Source organism: Talpa europaea (genome assembly GCF_964194135.1).
Source record: "Talpa europaea genome assembly, chromosome: 14".
In the NCBI taxonomy this organism is placed as follows: domain Eukaryota; kingdom Metazoa; phylum Chordata; class Mammalia; order Eulipotyphla; family Talpidae; genus Talpa; species Talpa europaea.
The window spans coordinates 19,884,902-19,907,177 of record NC_140082.1 but is presented as its reverse complement, the minus strand read 5'-3'; the positions used below and the strand labels follow the sequence as shown (position 1 = coordinate 19,907,177).

The following is a 22,276-nucleotide window of genomic DNA, read 5'->3' as shown; positions in this document are numbered from 1 at the left end:
TGAGAGCCTGGAACACCCCTGAGGGGAGAGAATGAGAGAGCGGTCATTGCTGGGGTAGCTCCTGCAGCAGGTTTCATTCTCTCCCCAGCACCGAGGGGCCCTCCCTTTGTGGGTGGGCAGCTCCTCTGGGGTGCACAGGAGTCTAGAGCTGCGGACCTGGGCGTTCTTCATTCAGCTTCAACTCTGTTACAGCCCTGTCTGTGAGGGGCGGAGTGGGTATGAATGACCAGAGGCTGCAAACTGTAAAGGCCAGTCGCACATAATCTCTCTCTCTTCGAGGGGTTGCAAATTCTGTTTGAGAAACAGGGTAGGTGTCCGGGATTTATAATACAGAAAGGTGGGAAAAGGAAGTGAGGAAGGCAGAGAGGGGGAGAGATTCTCTGACTCTCTGTGCTATGACAGGATTTGACCAGTTCCTCAGACATGAGTCTGAAACCCAACTTCACCCCCACCCTGTCGTCCAGCACAAAGGGGCTGGGATGTGGAGAGCGTGATTATTGTAACAAATGCTGTGCAGAGAAGACTTACACGACGGCCCCTCAGCTCGCCATATACGTCACATAGATCAGTGCACAGCCCTGGGGCTTGTCTTTGCTGTAATCTTTGGCGGGTTGCCTCCTACATGCTCCCAGAAGGTGACTGAAGGTGGAGAGTGTCCCGTGGTCAGGGTCTGGCAGCCCCATGGGATACTCACGGCCGGCATTCTCTAGCTACCCCAGGCAGGAAGTCGTGGAAGCCCAGCTGGAGCTCCTCGTCTGCGCACCTGAGGACCATCAGCTGCAGGAGGTGGTTGCTCAGCTGGATGCCTGTAGGGAAACATGTGAAGACACAGGCCACTGTGGCTGAACCCCAAGGGGTTCACCTCCGGGGCATGCCCAGTCTGCCTAGGGGTGAACTAACAAAAGTGACCCCCTGTCCAGTGGAGGCTGCTGTCCTGGGTTTGAATGCAGCAGGTGGACTGTGTCCAGGAGGGAGGCGGCTGTGCCAGGAGTTCAAAGAAATTGGGTCTTGCTGTCGATGAGACCCACTCACGTTCTCCCCCAGCCTCCCTCGAGTTCCCTGCCTGAGCTCACCTCCAGCTGCTCCTGCTGGGAATCTGGGGGTTCCAGCCACAAAACCCATAGTAAGTGAACATTTCTTGGTGGCATTTGGACCCAAAGCTGTAGGGGGATCTAGAAACCTGTTTCTCAAAGGAGATGCGGCTGCCCAGAGTGAATGACAAGGTGCAGGCTTCATTCACACACATTTCTGGGGGAGGGAGAACACCAGGCAGGTCACAGGCCTGCATGCAAGGTGGGTGCTGCTCAGGCCAGTGGGGGGTGGGCTTTACTTGGGTTTCCTCACTGGTGGAATAAGGGGTTTCCCCAAGTAAAATTCCTTCTAGAGCCAATAGTTAATGCTTTGATTTCTAACCAAATTCCTTAGGAATGATTTTCCCCCCTTCTATTTTATTTTAACCTACATACTCCCTGGCCAGGAAATGTTCAAAGTATTGCCTAGAAGTGCAGCCAGGGTCTCCCTGTCTGCTCAGTCCCAGCTCCACACAGAGAAGACCCACCCCTGAGTAGTTTTGGGAGCCTGCACGGTGGGTGCCCAGAGTGTTGCAGCTGCACTCACTGGGAACAAGGTGGGGAGGGAGACCCCATTCTCTCCCCAAATCAGAGTGGGAAAGACTTGGTCACATCCCTCTCAGAAGGGCAAATTTTTTGTCCCCTACTTGGTTTCCTTCCTCTGGAAACAAGTCACCAACCCCTAAGAAAACCAGGCTCATCTCAACTGTTTCTCACACTTAAAACTCATCTCTTGTCCAAGTGCTGTGTTGGGCCCTGCAAAGGAGGTTGCTTCCTTGGGCTTTCCCTCAGGGTGGAAGCACCGTGGTGCCTCCAGAAGTATCACAAGCCCTCCTGGAATTTCATCGTGATGTGTTCTCTTGTGCCTTTTCTGAAAATTAACCCTCTTGCCTGCAACACCATGATCTTTAAAAGCCCCTTCTGCTCTAGGTCTGTACAATCCCCTCAGGGCCTAGCCCGGCAGGGTTACATACCATCCACTTCTTCAGTTTGTCCCAAAACACGTTGAATTCATCAAACTCCAGCTTTCCTTTGCCGCTGGTCCGTGTCAGAAGTGAGTTAAGGAAGAAGAAACAAGTATGTTTCAACCTGAGAATTCAGAGCCGGGCAGTGTGACGGGCATGGGTGACATGGATTCGGCCTTCTAGGGAGATGGTTCAATTATTAAACCAGGAATCTCTAAAGAAGGCACAAGGTCGGGGTCAGACAGGGAGTATACCTGAAGATGAAACACCCATGCACCCCCCACCCCCAACACACCCCTCTTCATTTCCTGGGATGGGACCCCAAAGTGGCAGTAAGATTCTCAAGTCCTTTTGGAAGTGAGGCAGAAAGTTAAATTGATTTCAGACCCTAAAGAGCACAAAAGAAAGACAAACTTATGTAAACTCTTCTCTTTGAGGCTGGTCCTTACAGATGCAGCAAATGCAAACAACCTTGGGCTGAGCTCCAGGGCCAGCTGGGAACTGAGATGCAGAGAGAGAAGTAGTTCTCCAGGGGAAGAGGGCAGCACCAACGGAAATTCAAAACTGCAATTATCTGAGGAGAAGCTTCTTCATTCATCATCATGAAGTGCCCCGTGAGGAGCAAATAACCTTCAGCCAAGTCCATATTTCTTTGCCCCTCACCTACTTTTCAGCTTCTTTTCATCTTGGACCCTTGTGCACTGAATTGCTTTGTTCCCTTTGTCTCCCACAGGCTGGGGACATTAAAACTTCCAAATAATTGTCACTCAGTGGTATGAAACATTGGGCTTACAACCCTGTGACAATCAGTTCTATCTCATATTTGGGCCCCAAATCTCTGCCCCTGCTCTTGGTGGGAAGCAGGCCCAGAAGAAAGGCCTTGCTCATTACTCCTCAAGAAGGAGGAGCAGGTGGTGAGGTGAGGAGCAGGAATAACTCCAGAATGAGGTGTTGTCACAGGCAATACGGTTACTAAAATTTCCTCGTCCTTGCTCTGGTCCTGAAGAAAAAGACAGCTGAGACTGAGATGGAGAACTTTTGTAGGCATCCCCAACCCTGATGACTGAAGGAAAACAGGAGCTGGGACCGAGGTGGCAAATTCCATAGCCCCTACCCTTGATGTATGACACCAACCCCATCACCTAATGGCCATGAGTCAAGAGAGGAGATAGCACATGCTCATCCACGTGCCCCACAGACCCTGCACCTTTAGAGGTCAGAGATGGCCTTTGAGAAAATAGCCCATCAACTCTTCAGGTCGCTGGCTCCTGATTAAACCTGATTTCCTTCCACCAGCTCTCATCTCTTGAGCTTTGGCCTTCGAGCTGCACATAGCTGGACCCTGGATCTGGTAACATCTTCAAAAACAATCCCCCACAGAGAGTCTGTGCCTCTGGGTTCTGTTCCATTTCTAGTTCCAGGGGTCTCCCAGTCTTTGGCTACTGTTTGTGAAGACTAGTCTGCAGGTTACAGGTGCCATGTCCTAGGGAGGTCTGCAGACAAAAACACTTAACATCTATTTTTGCCCACATATTTGGAAGGATACGTCCATTAGAGAAATGATGTTTTTACAGGAAATCAGACTTAGCTTCTTAAACTGAATGTCCTTTTCTGAAATCACACATGAAAGTGGAATTATTTGAAATCTGATAAGACTGTTCCCAGCTGCTGAGAGTCCCACAGTGTGGTTGCTAGGGTGTTTTCCTCATCAGTCTCTTAGGATACTGAGGAAAGCAGAATTTGACATGGCCCTTGGGAAGGAAAATTTATAGAATATGAATAATGCCTTAAAAATGGAAATATTCTTCCATCCATTTATTCTCTTTTTATGATGTCTTTTTTTAAAAAAAAATTAAACCTCCCACTCCCTTTTTTTTTTTTTTAAGATTTTTATTTATAGAAGAAGTGGGGTACAGGCCAGATGCGTGGGAGGGTTAGGGGATTCACCACTGATAGAGCGGGGAGCAGAACAGGCAGACTGACGAAACACATTGCTGAGGGGAGCAGCGGGCGAGACAAGAGAGGTCTGCTGTGCCATGTGGGACCCTCACTGGCCAGCTGGGATCAAACCCGCAAAGCAGAGGCTGTGGACAGCTTCATAGTGCGGCACTCAACTGCCTGCGCCACCAGGGAGGCCCTCTCTTTATGATTTCTAAGCAACGAATTGTAAATGAAGACTTTTATTATTAGGTTATTTAATGGAAAAAATTAGAAGTTCTAGGAAGGACCAATGGAAGGGTCTGAACAATAAGTTGGGTAATTTACCAATGATGGATTATTACACAATCTTTACGAATTTTTAAGCATATTTAATGATGTGGGGGAAATGTTCATAAAAATTCATTCTACAAAGCAGGGTTAAAATTATTGGAGAAATTTGAACATTCACACACTGCTAATGGAAATGTAAAAGAAATGCTTTAGAAAATGGTCAGGCAGTTTCTTAAGACATTAGCTATAAAATTACTTCTGAATTTGAGCAATTTTTTAAACTATATTCCCAAGAGACATGAAAATACATGTCCACACAACAAACACGTCATATGAGTGAATATTATCCTGTATATTACATGCGACAACGTGGATGAACCTTGAAAATGTCCTGCTAAGTGAAAGGAGCCAGATACAAAAGAACCACATATTACAGGATTCCTTTTATATGAAAAGTCCAGAACAGGCAAATCTATGGAGACAGAGAGTATATTAATGGTTGCCAGGGGAAGGAGGAAGTGGAGAAAGGATGGTGAATGGGTGCAGGGTTTCTTTTTAAAGTGATGAAATGTTCTCAGAATTGGTTGTGGTGATGATTGCATAATTCTGTGAATAAGAATGGTTGGTTTGTGTGCTTTAAATGGGTTTATTGTATGTATGTGAATTACACCTCAAAGCTGTTAGAGTAAAAATGTCTGTCTATCTATTATCTATCTATCTATCTATCTATCTATCTATCTATCTATCTATCTATCTACCTACCTACCTCCCATCCACCCATCCATCCACATACTGAACATAGGATAAACGGACACTTGTTCGCAGACACACAATGTTTAAGAAGAGTTATTTAAGGGTGTTGAGATTACTAGTGATTTTTATCTTTGTCATCATCTTTTCTGCATTTTAAAGAATTTCCTCCTGCAAACCTGCATCATTTTTGGAATCAGGAAAGAAACCACAAAAGCTATTTTTAAAGACTGCCTGAACTCAGACCTGGAGCAGGGAGCCTGGGGAGCAGAGCAGAACCAGGCTGTGTGCCCATCATGTGTCCACTATTCCATGGGAGCCCTGGGGATCCCTGAGGGGTGGTGGGTGGGAACACTCACTCTTTTGCAGCACAGCATCTAAAACATATTTGAGTTCTTCTGCTGACACCTCCATGTCCTGTTGAAGTGGAGACAATTGCTTTTTGTGACTCAATATCTTCTTACAGTTTCTTTCAATGATGAGCTTAATTTGACTTGAGAGCTAGTCCATCCCTCAGCACCCTGTTGCTTGCCCGGGTGCCCTGTACTGTGGCGGTAGCCTGCTCACATCTCTGGGAGCTTTCAGCCACCCAGGAGGGGGGGTAAGTCAGACCAGCCCAGGCATGCTTCCCCCAGCCCTGAGCCAGAGCTCCCTAAATGGCTCCTGTGTCAGAGGACACTGGGATCTGAGTGTCCAAGCCTCTGTCACAGCAGAAGCACCAGGAGAGCTTCAAGAATGCCCATACTGGGGCTTATCCCACTTTGATCAGGACAACTGGGAGTATACTTCATTGATTATTTTTGAAAGCTCTGGGGATGAATTTCAGAACCATTGACTGAGATGGTCCAGTAAATCCCACTAAATCTCAGCACCAGCTGTGCTCAGAAGCTTGAGAGAAATGCAGAGTCAGACCTAGGCCAATATTATTTACAACTATCAGCTGAGAGGTTTCAAGGGAACACGCCTAGAGCAGTATCAAGGACATAGGAAGCCTGGGCAGGACAGGGAAGACCTCCACACCCACGACCCCCAAACAGCCGGGGTCTCCGACAAGCAAACTGAGCAGCTGAGAGGGTGGGAACGGGCAGGGAAAGGGCAGGAAGCAGGGCACAGACGCTCCACGTTGCCTGACCTGCAGCTGCCCAACCTGGCCACATCTCTGTGAACTGGCAAAATGCGGGCATGCATTGGTGGCATCACAGGAACTGTCCTGACAACACCACCTTCAGCAGAGCAGAGAGAGCAGGATGAAGGTGCCAATTTCTGGGCAGAGGTCAAAGGAATCCCCTCCTAAGACTTTCTGTAGTTCCCACATAAAGTTTCTGGGCCTGGCTGGGCTCCGCTGGGTGCTGTGGCCCCATCAGTACAGTCTGGAGTGAGAGCTGTGAGGAGGCCGTCCTCAGCCCTTCTCAAGAGAACAGGGCTGTTTTCTCCCCGCCAGCCTGTTGCCTCTGGGTCCCTCTCTGGGAAGTGTCACCTGATCCTTGGAGGGGGAGGCCAGGCCCCTTGGCCCTGCAGGGCATCAAGGGCACTGGCAGCCCTACCTCACCAGCGATTTGTTCAAACAGGGCCTGGAACCGCTGCTCCTCCTCTGTCTCCCGAGCAGGCGAAATTGGCTTCTGAGGCTAAAAATGAACCAGAGGAACTTGCTTGGGAGCCACAAGAGAGTAATTGATATTTATTTTCCCAAAGAAAAAGCAGGAAAGGCGAGCCCTGGGCAGGAGGTGGTGCCGCCCGCTGGGGGAGAGGCCAGGACCTCCATGGCAGCCTCACATGCCTGTGCTGGGTGGTGCCCAGGACTGGCCACAGCCAGTATCATTAGAAATGAGAGTTTCCTCTCCTTGTGAGGGCTCTTTAGAGGAAACGTCCTTAAGGACTTCCTGGGACTGGTGGTGCCCTCCTCACCTGACAGATGAGAGGATTTGTGGAAACATGACTCCTGGCAGAGGCCTGGTCCAGCCAGGGCTGCCATCACCCCTCCCCTTCTTCCAGGGCATACTGCACCACCTTGACTAGAATTCCCTGCTTCATCATTTGTCACGGTAGGTGGTAAATATTTATAGGCAGGATCTTTCTAGTACAGAGCACCGGGCCTGGTGCATGGCAAAAGGTCAGTAAAGGTTTTGGATGTTTTGTTTCGGGTCTGCTCATGAGCTACATCCCAGAGAGCAGCAAGGAGAAGAAAGTCCTTCCTGAAAACTGGTCACTGCTCGAGGTGGGGGTGTCAGAGGTTCTGGTCACATCAGTATCTTCTGGAAGCCTTACAACCCTTGGACAAGAATAAAACCAGCCCCGACCTCTCTCCCAACAGACAACATCAGGGAGAACTGATGTGTCCCCCAAGTACACGGTCAAAAATTCTACCTGCTTCTCCCGTTTTTGTTTTATCCGTTGCTTTTCTGAAATCGCATACTTTTAAACGAGATTCCATCCACATAAAAACCATCCGTAACCTCTCAGGAAACAGAGGGAGTGGGCAGTTCTGTTGGAAGAGAGGTCACTTTTGTTCTCCAAGAGGTTAGAATCAAGGTACTTCCTTGCATCGAGGTAACCATTCCTTGAACTTGGGAATTTTCAGTGATGTTATGGTCTGAAGGACATTTCCAGGACAGTCGCTGAATCCCACCCTCCACAGTAGCCCAAGAAGGCTCACCTCAGGAAGGGCAATGTCTACATTTCCATCCATGTCCCTGTGGGCACAAAAACCATGTTGATAATCATAGATTCACTTCCCCATTAGACGCTGCAGAGCTACAGGGTTCAGAGGTGCTGGAAGGTTCTGTACCATAGAAGCCTTCCTCTTCTGTGACTGCATTTCACAGGGTGTGCAGCCTCCAGGCACGGACCTCCTTCTCCACTTGTCACTCAGACCTTGCTCAGCATGAAAGTTGGAGGAAGACCATGTGGTCATCACTCCAAGCAGTAATTGTCCATTCTGGATTGTGAAAGAAGACACTCAGCTTGTTGAGGGTTAATCATTCATGGGAAAATTTTAAAAGCTTATAGAGCAAGTTGAGGTGGAACCAACCAACACTTTTGAAGCTGGATTCTTCACCCTTGGCCCTTCCCCCATCGATGTGAACCCTTGAGCCCACTGGGAGGGTGTGTTTCTATGCTCGAGGTGGAGGAATCAGGAGAACCGTGACAGCAGGTTTACTTTGCTGCCCACACATATAGGGGAACCCACAGTACTTGGGAAGTAGTCAGATTAGAGGAGGAGTAGGCTTCTGCTATCAAATATGGAAGTATCTGGAAGAATTCAGTTGTTTTTCTTTTTAAAGTTTTATTTATTTATACATACAGGCACTGGGGTACAGTCAGAAGCACGGGAGGTGAGAGAATTCTCCAGAGTCAGAGCAGGGAAAGAACAGCATCATAGAGGGAGGACAGCTGGGGGAGAAGTCCATCACACCATGTGGGACCCTTGCCGGCTGCAGGGGATCAATGGGAACTTCAGAGACTGCGGGCTGCTTTGCACACCGCGCCAGGGATCGATCCAGCACTGCAGAGGCTGCGGGCCACTTCTCAGCCTGGTGCTCAAGTGCTGCGCCACCACGGGAGGCCCTGGAAAAATTCAGTTTTACAGATTAAATCCTGAAGCATTTCCAAAGAGAAATTATTGAAAATTCAAAGGGAAAAAAATAATCAAACATTAAGAGGAAACCAGGACAGTCCCCTTTATCCCCTCATCCCCCGGGCCTCCACAACATAACCCTTTCAGAGCTTTTCATTATAGTTTAGGAGTCTCCAGTGAGGATGAAGCCAAGGGAAATTTAGCTGAAGGTGGCTTTTCTGTGACTGAGCTACTTGTGTCTGTTACTGATATTTGTGGTATCACAGCAGATGGTGCATGTGTATGATATTCACTATCACAGCAGATTATACGCTGCATTTCTTAGGTTTAATATCACCTTCCATTATTCACTATTGTACATGCACTGAGAATGGAGTTACCTTTGACCTCCCCCCCTAACGGACAGAGAACAAGAAGGGTAAAAGATGGGCTCAGCCACAGGAGTTGCCGATCTGCACGGATCTCGCATAGGGGTCTTTTGTGTGAATGGATACTGGTCAGTTCATCCTCAGTGTGTTTCAGTGTCTGAGAGAAGACTGGAGAAAGGCTTTGCAGCAGAGTTTTAACAATCAAAGACTGCATTGCTTCTCTGTTGCTGACGAGAAAGATCCACAGCTTCTGCAGTCAGCTTGGGAAACCCAACCAGACTTTGTAATTGTGAAACTCAGTACACAACACAGTGCAATTCTATGCCACTAGCCAAAACAAGTAATAGCAATTCACAATGCCAAAGGACTAACAGGAGCTCGAATACTTGTGTCCCTTATCCAGAACAGGCCATGCAGCCACCGTCATCTCCATCTTGTTGTCTCAGGTTGATACTTTGATGGGAATCAACAGAAACAGAATAAGTAGAACTTGTCACTCTCTGGGATACCTAGAGAGTCTCCATTGGGAGAAGAAATAGGTTCTTGAAACTTGAACCACCCACCCCCGCCCCTGCCAAAGTGATTATTTTTTATATTCCCCATACAATTGCAACCCCCTGATTTTGACCCCATCCCCTCCTTTCTCTGCCCCCCCCAAAAGTGTGTCTCTGGTTCATAGTTGTTTGTTGATTTTGATTTTTTTCTTTCTTATAGTTATTCTTTTTCCTGGTCCCTTATTTAGGTTTTCTAGATTCCTGCTATGAGTGAGACCATCCGGTGCTTTTCTTCTCTTTCTGGCTTATTTCGCTGAGCATGATCCCTTCCAGCGCCAGCCATGTTGCTGCAAATTGCATGTGTTTATCTTTTTTGATTGCTGAGTAATATTCCATTGTGTATATGTACCACATCCTCTTGATCCAGTCATCTATTTTTGGGCATTTGGGTTGTTTCCAAAGCTTAGCTATTGTAAATTGTGCTGCTAAAAACATAGGGGTGCAGGTGCTCTTTGGAATTGATGTTTCTTTGTCCTTTGGGTAAATACCTAGGAGTGGAATTGCTGGATCATATGGAAGCTCTATGTTTAGTAGGTCAAGAAATCTCCACACAGCTCTCCATAGTGGTTGGACCAGTTTGCACTCCCACCAACAGTGCAGGAGAGTTCCTTTCTCTCCACATCCTCGCCAACATTTGTTGTTGCTAGTTTTTTTAATATGTGGCATTCTCACTGGTGTAAGATGGTATCTCATGGTAGTTTTGATTTGCATTTCCCTGATTACAAGTGATGTTGAACATTTTTCATATGCCTGGTGGCCATTTGCATTTCCTCTTTGGAGAAGTTTCTTTTTAGCTCCTCTGCCCATTTTTTGACTGGATTTATTTTCTTTGTTTTTGTTGAGTCTCATCAGCTCTTTGTAGAATTTTGTGATCAGTCCTTCATCATTAGTGTTTTGTAAAAAATTTTCTCCTAGTCGGTGGGGTTTCTCTTTATTTTGGCTATTGTCTCTGTTGTTGTGCAGAAGCTCTTTAATTTGATGTAGTCCCAGCTGTTTATCTTTGCCTTCACTATCACAGCTTTGGGTGATGCGTCTGTAAAGATGTCTTTGAGTGCATGTCATATAGTGTTTCACCTGAGTTTCCTTCTATATATTTTATGGTTTCAGGTCTTATGTCTAGTTTTTAATCCATTTTGAGTTGATTTTTGTATATGGTGTGAGGTAGTGGTCAAGCTTCATTCTTTTGCATGTAGCGACCCAGTTTTCCCAGCACCATTTATTGAACAAACTTTCTTTCCTCCAGTGCATATTCTTTGCTCCTTTGTCAAAGATTAGTTGACCATATCTGCCACAGAGTTATGAATGGTAAATGCATGAAAGAGAAACTTATTCCACAGAAATAACCGATACAAAATAATTTTGCTAAGACATTTTGAGGGAGAGATGGCAGCATATTGGGTATGTAAAAGGGTACTAAAATGGAGCTGAAAGAATATGTGATTCTTGAGAGCTGGAATAGCCACCCCCTTTATCATGCACAGAAACACCTCTGGCATCCCCCTTATATCACTACCACTCCAGAAGCTTCTTGGTAATAGAGTCTGGAAAATGAAGGCTTCACCAAGAGTGTCTTGTGAGCATGGTTCTGGGGTCAGTTGGAAAGAGCAACTGTTTCATGTGAGAACTAAACTGGAAATATGCCTGTGCTTGCTGTTCAGTTAAGACCCTTCCTTTGATCCCTTCTGATTTCTCAAGTAGATCATGGAAGAGGACAGGAGCCATGACTCCAGTCACCGTCTGGTGACATCTCTGGAAGTAAAGCACCAAAGGGGGATTCTTGAAACTCACCGGGTAATGGCCTTCTTCTTTGAAAAGATCCTCAGGCAGAAATCTGCTTCCTGATTGGGCTTGGAAGTGCTGGGAATCAGGATGTACTCCCCAGGGGGCAGTTTGAACCGGTCAGAAACTTCCCTCAGTTTGAGGTAAAACTTGCTTCTGGCCTGGGGAGCGTGGTTTCTGAAGAACTCTTTGCTCAGGTGCACGTCTTTGCTTGGGCACTGCAACAGGAGTGTGAAGGGAAGTGGTTTTCCTGGCTGCGGGTTTCGGCTACTTGGACACAGTTGAGGGACTGGCATTGAGTGTCAGGTGTGAGGCTGAAAAGGGACCAAGAACTTAGGACTCCATGGATTCTCAACTGTAATTTGGCATCTTACCCACCTGGTAAATAGCGTAGCCGATTTTCAGCTCGTCAGCTCCAAACCTCTTGCGTTTCCTTCGATCTTTCTGCATCAGGGCCACAAGGAAAGTGCATTCCTCCTGCCCCTCATCTTTCTCAGTCAGGGACAATTTTATCTGTGGATTGGTCCAAAAGGTATCTGCCATACAAAAGAGGCAGGTTATTTTCCCTTGAAAAAACGCCCAAAACAAAAAGCAAAGGGGACACACATATCCTACCCACTCCCATCAAATTCTCCCAAACCTGAGAAGGTGTTTCTCCCTGTCCTGATTTCCCTCTTGCCCTATTTTCTACAACCCCCTGGGAGAATGAAAAGGGTTCTCTTTTCTCTCTACCTCTTGGAACCATTTCCCATGCAACTTTTCAAAGACATTCTTCTGCATTTCGTCCACTGCAATTTGTTCCATCTTTTTTTTTTTTTTCCCCATTTGGCATTTTAAAGGTGAGTGCAGGGTGCTGTGCTTGCCTCCCAGGGCCCACTCAATGGTGGTGTGATTTGAGCAGAAGTGACCTCAGGCCACCTCCAAGAGTGAATGCTGATTGTTCTACATGATTCCCTCTTGCCACAGGGAACTGCAACAAGTCCAGTCAGTCAGCAACATTCACCAGGCATAGAGGCTTAAGAAATCCGCAGTAGAGGGAAGTTAAGGGCTTTTCTTTGAAGACCCTTATGAGTTCTTGCTGAGCAGGTCAGTGAATGAGGGCTGGGGAGCTGGCTGCCCTCCCATCCCTGTAAAGTGAAACAACCTGAGGGAGAAGTCAACAGAGCAAAGAGGGCAGAACAGACTATCACAAGCATATCACTGATCGATCTGTGTTTGAAGCCCACTCTGCTCCTCTGGACTTGTCAATTATGTAGGACAATAAATTCTTTTTATTTCATTTTTTTAACACTTATTTATTTATGCATACAAGAATTGGGGTACAGGGCAGAGGTGTGGGGGTGAGAGGATTCACCAGAGACAAAATGGGGAACAGAACAGGCAGACTGACTGAAATACACTGCAGAGGGGAGCAGCAGGTGAGACAGGAGAGGTCTGCTGCGACATATGTGGGTCACCTCCCTGGCCGGGGATTGAACTCGTGCTGTAGAGGCTACAGATAGCTGCATAAACCTGAGACTTAACCCCTTATGCCCCTTATGCCAGGGAGGCCCAATTCCTTTTATTTTTAAACTAGCGTATTGTGTTTTCTATTACTTGCCAGGGAAGATAATCCAAGTGGTAAAACAAAGGAGGTTCCTTGAGCAATTCTTATCCAAAGTCCTCCCAAACCTTTGCAATCCTCTTTTCCCAGTCATCACTGAAATGCTTCTGTCTAGCTCCATGTTTTGGGCCTTCTCTAGGGTCCTGGGCCTGATCCACTGATGTCCTGGTTTGGACTCAACACTTGGGGATGACAAAGAGAGGGGCAGGGTGACTACCAACCCAGGAATTTGCGGCAGCCTCCAGCCGTGGAGCCCGGCACCCAGCTTCCTTGGTGGACCTTCACTTCCCACTTGCGGAGGGCATCCTCTTCTAGGGCATCAGGAGTGAGGTAGCAGATCTCCACTTTGACAAAATGGGCCTTGAAGTCCGCAAATGCCATCCTGCAGCCAAGTGGAAAGAGACATGCTGTGGAGAGATGACATTGCATGACCTACTCATTCATTCAATCTTCCAACAGTTATTGAGCACTTGCTTCTGTCCTGGAGGATTGGGGAGAAATCAGGCCTGGAGAGAAGAAAATAGACTCCCTCCCAAAAAAAGGTAAAGAAAAGGTTAAGAAAGATAAAAAGGAAGAAAAGCTTAAAATACAGGTTGATATATATATAAGCACTACAAAGGAATAGAAAGTAGGGTGAAGGGGGAGCGTGCAGCGTGGAGGATATTTTAGATAAACAGCTAAGGGAACTTCTGACTGTTCAGATAGAGGCCTGGAGTGTAGGGGTTGGGACTTTTTGGCAGTCCAGGTAATTGGATAACAAGATCTTAAGAGGGCTAAGTCAGTAAAGGATGATGTTGAAAGATAATGGTGGACCAGGGTGGTCATCATAAGGCTTTCAGCTTTCACTCTGATTAGATGGAGAAACAGCAGGACATGTTAACATGACCCATAACCCTTGACCCATGAGAAAGGGCACAGATAGAAGTGGAGTCACCAGCTATGAAGTGTGTGCTGTTGTCCAGGTGACAGATGAGGGTGGGTCAGTCCAGGCTGGTAGGATGGGAGGTGGTGAGCTGTGATCAGGTTTAAAACATATTTTGAAGGTTGAGCCTACAGGACTGGCTGGAGGATTAAATGTGAGGAAAAGAATGAAAGGCAAGAAGATACGTGGTTTGAATATTTGGATGGATGAAGATGGAGAAGACTGTGTTGTAGCAAGTTTGGGAGAGAAGGATTTGAGGTTTAGGCAGGTGATCCTGTGATGTGCTATTGAGTAGATATTCACAGGGAGATACTGAGTAGATCCTTGAATATATGGATCTGGAATTCCAAGGAAAGGAACTGCAGATATAAACTTGGGAGTATTGAAACCATGGGTGATCCTCAGAATAGTTGTGCATGTTTGACAATCTCTTGAACCTGCTCTTAGGAAGGCAACATTGTGTGACACTTTTCTATGAGTCCTATGACACAGACGTGTGCAGAAGAAATTGATCTTAAGCCATATTCCAAGCTGGTCAGACCAATAGACTACTGACACAAAACCAAGAAAACAGGAAAAAAGAAGAGATTAGACCACACCCAGAAGCAAGGGGTCCATCCCAAGAATCTGGAAACCTTTTCATATACAGATCCATTGGTAACTATTTAATCAGACTTATACAAGCCCAAAAACTTTACATGCCTAACTTTTATTTCCTTTCTACCTCCATTTCTATAAAATCATTTCTAGTTTCCAGATTTGAGCCTTGCCTCCTATCTCTTTGTTGGTTGACCTCACAATAAAAACAACCTTTCTTCCCCCCCAAATGGTGCTGTAGTGGTTGATTTTGAGGAGCGACAGGAAGTGAGCTTATTGCTCGTTTCAGTATCATTATAAAGACAGTGTGATATTTTAATTAATAAGAAATATTTTGTCATTTATTTGCTCAAAGTATATTTCTCATATATTTGGTCTTTATCCACATCCTGACAAATGGCTCCCCAAACTTGGATTTTCTTAGTGTTGAAAGTGATAAAAAGTATCTTTTGTTATGTAAAGGAGGGGAGTTTGGGATGCATCTAATGAGAGGGAATAGGTTTTGCTTGTGTCTAATGACATAAGGGACACAGAAACATTAATTCAAAAAGGCAAGTGCACCCCTTGGTTTATAGCAGCACTATTTACAATAGCTAAGCTATGAAACAACACAAATACCCCAAAATAGATGACTGGATCAAGAAGATGTGGTACATATACACAATGGAATATTACTCAGCAATGAAAAAATAAACTCAGGCAATTTGCAGCAACGTGGATGGAGCTGGAAGGGATTGTGCTCTGTGAAATAAGAGAAAAAGAAAAATACCGCATGGTCTCACCCATAGCAGGAATTTAGAAAACCTAAATAAGGGACCAGGAAAAAGACCAATTATAATAAAGTAAAAATCAAAATCAATAAGCAACTATAAACCAGAGACACACAATGGGCAGGCGTGGGTGAGAGGAGGGGAGGGATTAGTGTCAAAATAAGGGGGTGGGAATTGTATGGGGAATATAATCAACATGAAAATGCACACATTGTGCAAAAATGAAAAAATGATGTAAAAAATATATAAAATGAAAACAAAAAATAAAACCGGAAGAACTCAGGCAAGAATTCAATGTCGTGATATATGAAAGGAAACAGAACTAGAAATCACACATTTGTGGTCTTGCAGAGTTGGAAGAGTCAACTGTTTCCAGGTCCCATAGGAAGAAACAAGACTTGAAATAATTTCTAGAGATCAAGGGCCATTAACCAACTTTCTATTGGCAAAGATGTTCAGCTCTGTGGAAAGGCCAGATTAAGAATTCCTTCCCACTGATCTGTATTTTGAGATGCTCCAAAGGTGGCTGCCTTCAAGGGTCCCAATCACCAAGTTGGGCCTGGAGGTAGTGACCCAGGGAGCAGCTTGCTGCCTGCATGCAAATTCACTGGGCTGCAGATTCAAATACAAACTTGGATGATGGATGGTTTAGTGGAGGGAGGCTGGGTGAGAGCTGGGAGGATGAGCCTTCTGTTTCCTGGGTAACATGGATTCCCTTGACACTCTAAACAAGTCTGGAGATGGGGAGAGTCCCCAACACGTGACATATTAAATCCTTTGCCAACCAGGGTGGATATAAGGGTTTTGAGAGAGGTGTATGTGATTTACTGAAACGTACGATAAAATTATAGGAAGAAATGGGGTGTTCTTTACACCCAAAGGCCATGGGGGCTTGTCATACCTGTTCGGCAGTTAACAGAAATAAAGAGGTAAGAACTGTACCAAAACTCTCCTTTGTCCAGAGCAGGGTGACACAGACGTGTTTGCTCAGCGAGGTCCACAGAATGCCACTCAGAAGAACTAGGAATAAACCAAATCAGCACGTGGGTCATGAGCAGTACTGGCCTTGGGGCAGGGGAGCACCCTTTCCTAGGAACCAGGGTGTGCAGTTATGAAAGGAATAGATCCTGGTCAGTGACTATACCATGGACCCCAGAAATGTGCCAGAGGCTTTGAGATTGGTCAGAAAGTACATTTCCAAGCACAGCCAATGGAAGTAGGTGTTTCTCATGAGACCACCACAGGCAGGGAAACTCACTTGACCCCTGTTCTTTGTCAGCTGACTCTTTGAAAAGTCATAATCATAACTTGTTTGACAAGCTTGTTTGACATTGATCTACCAAGACCTTTCTTTCTGCGACTTCCCTAGGAAGCTGGATCGTGTTCTGCCAGGGGGCCTTGCCTGTCCTCAGGTGAGCAGCTACCTACTGCCCTCCAAATTGGGAATTACACCTCTAAGGCCACTGTGTCTTTGGGACATCCTCCTCCCTCCAACACACACACACACACACACACACACACACACACCTGTCTCCAGAAGCAGTTCGCCCTTGAACAACTTGGGGTGATCAACCTCCTGTGCAGCAGAAAACCAAAATGTGACTTATTGTCAGTCCTCCTTATCCTGAGGGTTCTGCATCTGAGGATTCAGGCAACCATCATGCAAGGTTGGTTGAATCAGTTGCTGCAGAACCTGCTGAGAGGTAACAGATCTGAGTATAATGAACGTGCACAGTTAAACCCGTATTTTTGAAGGATCAAGTGCAGTTCAAATGGCGCTGCCACCATCTCAGCACTCTCATGGGGGGAACCATTTCCCCACACTCCGTGGGTCTTGACTCCTGGGGGAGGGCTCAGAAGAGCCAAGTGAACCCAGAACCTCTCTCCAGGTTTCCCCTGGCAGGGTCTGGAGAACAGAACTAAGAGCCTTGATTTTTCCTTTGGGCCATTTTCTTCCAATGGCTCACACCCACATAATGGGTCCAAAGACTAAGCTGAGCTTTTCAGCCTCCCTCTGGCACCAGGCAGAATCAGGGTCTGGGAGCAGGGTGGGGACAGACCCTCCCATCCCTCCAAGGCTACCTGGAGGCAGGCAGTCCCCAGCTGAGTTCCAGTAAACACACTTCTCCCTCTTCAGTATGTTTCTGAGGGAAAGAAAAAGTAGCCTTTGTCCTTTTAGAGACTCTGTCCCCAAAGTTAAGGGACTCTATAAATCTTATGTGCTAAAAGCAGTCTCATTCCTTTTGATTTCGTGATTTCTCTTCCTTCCCTTTCCGCCAGGAGAGGAAGGCCAAGTTCATGCCTGCTTTGATGTGGGTCTGGTGAGAATCAGTCTCTGCCAAAGTCCCTTGGTTCTGGGGCGGTGGAAGGCAGGAGAGGTGGGGGTGGCGGGAAGGGAGCAGTGATGGGGGACACTTCAGTGTCAGTCTTGTGCCCTCAAGCTGGAGTCTGGTTAATAAAGCCACAGACACACATATGACTGGCGCCCCCTGGTGACTTGTCTGAGCTGAGGACAAACAGGGACTTGGCTTTAATCAAGTTCTAGATTTGTGCAGACACCCTAAAGTCCCAGGAGCTGCAGGTGGGCAGAGAGGCCAGCAAGAGCCCAAGGTGGCCAGAGCTCTGGGTGAGGAAGGAGAGAGGGAGGCGGTAGAGACAGGTCAGGATGCAACCTGCCTGTGCACACCTGGTACCTCCCATCATCCCAGTCACAGGGGCCACTTCTCACGATGTTATAGGGCAGAAAGGGACATGGAGGGGACACAGGCCTGAAAGGAAGACCTTTCCTATAATTGCAGTCAAATAAATAATGCTGGTCATCAGAGCAGTCGTAGTGGCTGAATTTCCTATTCCACTTTGTCTGCCTCTCCTGGGCCACTGGGCTTCTGGCCAATGGCCAGCAGGCCAAAACTGACCTGCTGGCAGCACTCAGCGATTCTCACACCCAAATTACTCATTGCCACGACACACGTACAGACACACACACACACACACACACTTCACTGGGGCCACTCATATGTGGAGATAAAACCCCAGATACATGGGGATATGAACTATCCGTATGGGAGGCAACACAGTCACCAACATGAATACAATCCCAGGGAAGATAAAAGGCCACTCTAAGAGTCTTCCTTGAGAGTCAAGTTTGACTGCAAGGTGGGCCCCAGGGGATGAAGGGGAAAGAGGTGAGGTCATCCAGAAGAAAGGGGAGCACGTGATACAAACTTCTCCTCCTTCCCAGGACACCCCAGCCAGCCTTGGCCCACTGGACCCCATGAACAGCATTAAGGTTGGAGCCAGCCAGAGACACGTGGTGGGGACTCACCTGTCGCTCCAGGGCCCATACCACTTGGCGCGACCCCAAGGGTCCCGGACTCTGATCAGCTCAGTTTTCTGGCCTTGGAAGTTTACCTGGAAGGAAAAGGCAGCAGGGGAATGTGAAAGGATCAGTTCATGTGTGAGTTCCAGAGTGGTTCCTCTCAGCTGGGGCTGGCTTTACCCGAAGCCTCTTGACTTATAAACATTAAAAACATGTCAAAACTCATCCATTCTTAACTTGCCCTCAGAATTGTCCTGCTAAACATAGTGGCTAACGTGATGTGAATCTCCAAATGAATGAGTGACTTACTAGATTGCAAATTCCCTAGAGGCTTGTTTATCTGGGGACCCTCAGAATCCACAGAGAAAGGTGAAGAGCAATTCTCAGAAGTGCTCAGTGAGCTACTCCTGACTTTCCTTCATCCTTAGCCTCTTACTCACAGCTGAACGACAAGCACAGAAACACATGTTGGGAATTTAAACAGCAACAATAAATAAAAACCACATCTAAATCTTCCAAATCCAATAGTCTCCCATTCGGGGTGTCATCTGAGGATCTCTGCCTTCCACATCTATAGCCTCGAGTCAGGAAAGAAAGCCCAGCCAGCCGTCCTTACTCTGCTCTGGGGCAGGAACTGCACAGCTCACAAGGGTTTTGGAGAAAGAGAAAATAAGACTTCTGCTCATCAACTAGCCAGAAATTTGAGCTCTCAGAGCAGTTTCCCCTGATATAGGTATATATGTATATGTGTATATACACATAGGAATATATGTATATACACACACGTATATATGTATATGCACACATACATTACACTACACAGGACAAAACAATATCAGTGTGAACGAACTGAGTTGCTCCACTTTCTTGGATTTTATTCTATCAGAGAGTTCCAAGTTCAGATTCAACTAACCCTGGATGTTGCTTTGTTGGTTGAATCTTGAATTTGGAGAACCAGCTATAAGGGGCTTAGGCATCTGTGAATTTTGGTATCCATAGAGGTGGAGGGTTGCTCTAACCAATACCCCCCAGACACTAAAAGACAATTGCAGTTAAGCTTTTGAGGAGTCAACAGCCAGTGCCCCTGCATCAAGGGTCCACTGTGCATCTGTATCTGTACCAATCTCCATCTATCCATCTATCTCTACCTACGATCCATCCATGCAGCCATCCATCCATCCATCCATCCATCCATCCATCCATCCATCCATCCATCTATCCATCCATCCATCCATACATCCATATATCCAGCCAGCCAGCCAGCCACCCAGCCATCCTATTGAGACTTTTGTCTGGAGAACGCTATTACAGGATTGATGTGAAATTAGAGAAGAAAAGAAAAACAAAGACCAGGCTCTCCTATCTGCTGCACAAGTTGGGAACTATGAGGGAAGCTCATGTTGCTTTCTTCCCTGTTTCTCAGTTTTGAATGCTGGCTGCCTCCTCTAGATGACACATTCTCTGAAGTCTGAAAGCAGTTTAGGCTTCAACACACTAAGGAAAAGGACGAGCATGGTCACAGCTGTCCCTGCACCCACCAGCAGGAGTGTACGTCACCTACCTGATCAATTCCCGTCACAGTGTAGCAGTGACCCTTAATGTGACCAAAAGGGTCCCGGGCTTTGGACTCTGCAGTCTTTCTGGCCTAAAACATGAAAATAGCACTGTTAGGCCTATCGTCAAGTCACTCCCTTACCAGGCCAGACCCAACTCTGCCCTGCCCGGCCTCTTTGCTCCCCAGGAGGAAGGGACACACAAAATGTTCCACAGGAGGCCCCTTAGCAGTGACAATGAGTCATTCGCAGCCTCTCCCCAGGATGAGAAGCCCCTCATTCCCAACAAAGAGTTGACTTTCTGGCCCCAAACAGAACTTTCTTATCATCTCCTCATGGGGGTGCACAGTCATAAGCACGAGGAGACACTGTGTTACACTCAGCTCCGTGTCACCAGCTTGAAAACACCAGGAGATGGGTCATTTAGTAGCAAAGAGAAAATTCCCAAGGCTAACTCAAGAGGAAAGAGAAAACTTGGATAAGTTTCACAACTTGACGAGGCAAAACTATGTATGTGTACATAAAGAGATAAGAAAAAATACTGTTAAGTACCTACTGATATATTTTTCATGATGTGTGACATCAACAAAGATTGAAGAAAACAGTAGGGTTTCATTTCATGAAATCAAACCCAGCCCTGCATTCCTGAGTGTGTGTGGCTGCTTGTATGAGCAAGGGCAGAGCTGAGAAGGGGACACACAGCACCGCTGGGGTAGAGAAAGGGACAGAGATTTGTCGGGATTGTTCTACCTGACACAGCAAGGGTGTCCGAGCTTCGTAATTTGAAAGACATTAAATAGAAACTTCTGATTTGAGTGAAATAAACAAACACTGCCACTCCCCAGTCCTGGAAGTGCCAGCCCTCCTGTGTGTGCTCAGGGCACCTGCTCATGCCTCTGACTCTGGCAGAGAGCTTGGAAGGGAGAGACAGGTGAGCGACTTACATCGGTGATGCAGCACACCAGAGAGCCCCTCTTCAAGGCCTTCTCGAGAATCTCATAGAAGTTCTCTGGAGCCTCTTCATTTGTGAAGGTCTCAGGTACACCCCCAGTGAAGTCTACCATGGCCTCGATGGTGTTGCCCCAGTAGAGTGCCTCATAGCTCCCATTCAACCTGTGAAGCCAGAAGTTTGGAAACGGCTGCAGGGATGAGGAAGGCCACCAGGTGGCCCCAAGCGAGAAGCTTTTCTAACTGTATCAGAAACCTCCAAGGCTTGCCCTGGCTGGGTGGCATGGAAGGCAGATGGGAAGTAGGTTTTGGGATTTACTTGATGCTCTGAAGACACAAGAAATCTCTGTGAGATAGGAGCCTGGTGTGGGTTACTCTGACTGCGGGTTCAAGTGCCAGACCCACCTCTTACAAGCTGAGTGTTGTGCGAACACGCTCATGATTCAGTTTCATGATTTGCAAAGTGGGGGGACAGTTGTCCTCTCCCCTCTAGGGCTGCTGTGATGTTTAAATAAGTCTCTCTCTCTCTTCACAGGACCTGATCAAGAAAGAATTAGTCGTGTAGAAAGAGAGGTAAGGAACTTTTCCTGCCTGGTCTCAGGTACTTCCAATCACACAACTGCACACGTAACATGTCTGTACTTGTACACACACATACCGACACACAGAATGTGCATGTAGACACATACTTTATGGATGTATACTCTGCTTGAATTCTAAAATAAACTGTCGGTGTGTAGCAATGTTCACTATTGTTTTCATTTGCAGTTTCTTTTTTTTTTTTTAAAGATTTATTATTTATGCATACAAGAGCTGGGGTACAGGCCAGAGATACAGGGGTGAGAGGATTCACCAGAGACAGAGTGGGGAGCAGAACAGGCAGACTGACTGAAATACACTGCTGAAGGGAGCAGCGGGAGAGGCAGGAGAGGTCTGCTGCGCCATGCGGGTTCCTCTGGCCGACCAGGATCGAACTCATTCTGCAGAGGCTGGGGATTGCTTCATAGTGCTGTCCTTAATCCCTTGTGCCACCGGGGAGGCCCCCATTTACATTTTCTTAATGACAAATGATGTTGAACATCTTTCTATGAGCTAATTTGCCTTCTTTTTAAGAAACCTATTCTGTACTCTTCTCCTGAGGCAAAGGTTTCAAATCCTACCAACTGACTCAAGCCTTTTGCACAGCTTGGGGTGTGGGGAGGTGAGGGGTTCCCTCTTCTGAGCTCCTGGAGAATGAAACCACACCCAACACAGCCCCAAGCAGAGAAGCTGACCCTAGAGAGGAGGGGTCCC

General features: G+C 46.8%; 2 protein-coding genes across 2 annotated transcripts in view; both read right to left on the bottom strand.

Moving 5' to 3' along the window:
* LOC311183687 (calpain-9-like) overlaps positions 1-22,276 on the bottom strand; it is a gene marked incomplete at both ends in the record, with an annotated part of 157,990 nt that overhangs the window by 2,783 nt on the left and 132,931 nt on the right. The window contains 1 exon segment of the mRNA XM_084253231.1: positions 1-18. Within this exon segment, the coding sequence (XP_084109357.1) occupies positions 1-18 (18 nt within the window).
* The window catches only part of LOC311183590 (calpain-9-like), a gene marked incomplete at both ends in the record, with an annotated part of 28,367 nt that continues 6,781 nt past the window's right edge, over positions 691-22,276 (bottom strand). Inside the window, 13 exons of the mRNA XM_084253141.1 lie at positions 691-806; positions 2,041-2,113; positions 3,582-3,646; positions 5,356-5,413; positions 6,541-6,621; positions 7,650-7,686; positions 11,281-11,489; positions 11,650-11,807; positions 13,096-13,256; positions 16,106-16,183; positions 18,489-18,574; positions 20,044-20,127; positions 20,980-21,148. Coding sequence (XP_084109267.1) covers positions 691-806; positions 2,041-2,113; positions 3,582-3,646; positions 5,356-5,413; positions 6,541-6,621; positions 7,650-7,686; positions 11,281-11,489; positions 11,650-11,807; positions 13,096-13,256; positions 16,106-16,183; positions 18,489-18,574; positions 20,044-20,127; positions 20,980-21,148 — 1,375 coding nt within the window. The remainder of the gene's footprint in view (positions 807-2,040; positions 2,114-3,581; positions 3,647-5,355; positions 5,414-6,540; positions 6,622-7,649; positions 7,687-11,280; positions 11,490-11,649; positions 11,808-13,095; positions 13,257-16,105; positions 16,184-18,488; positions 18,575-20,043; positions 20,128-20,979; positions 21,149-22,276) is intronic.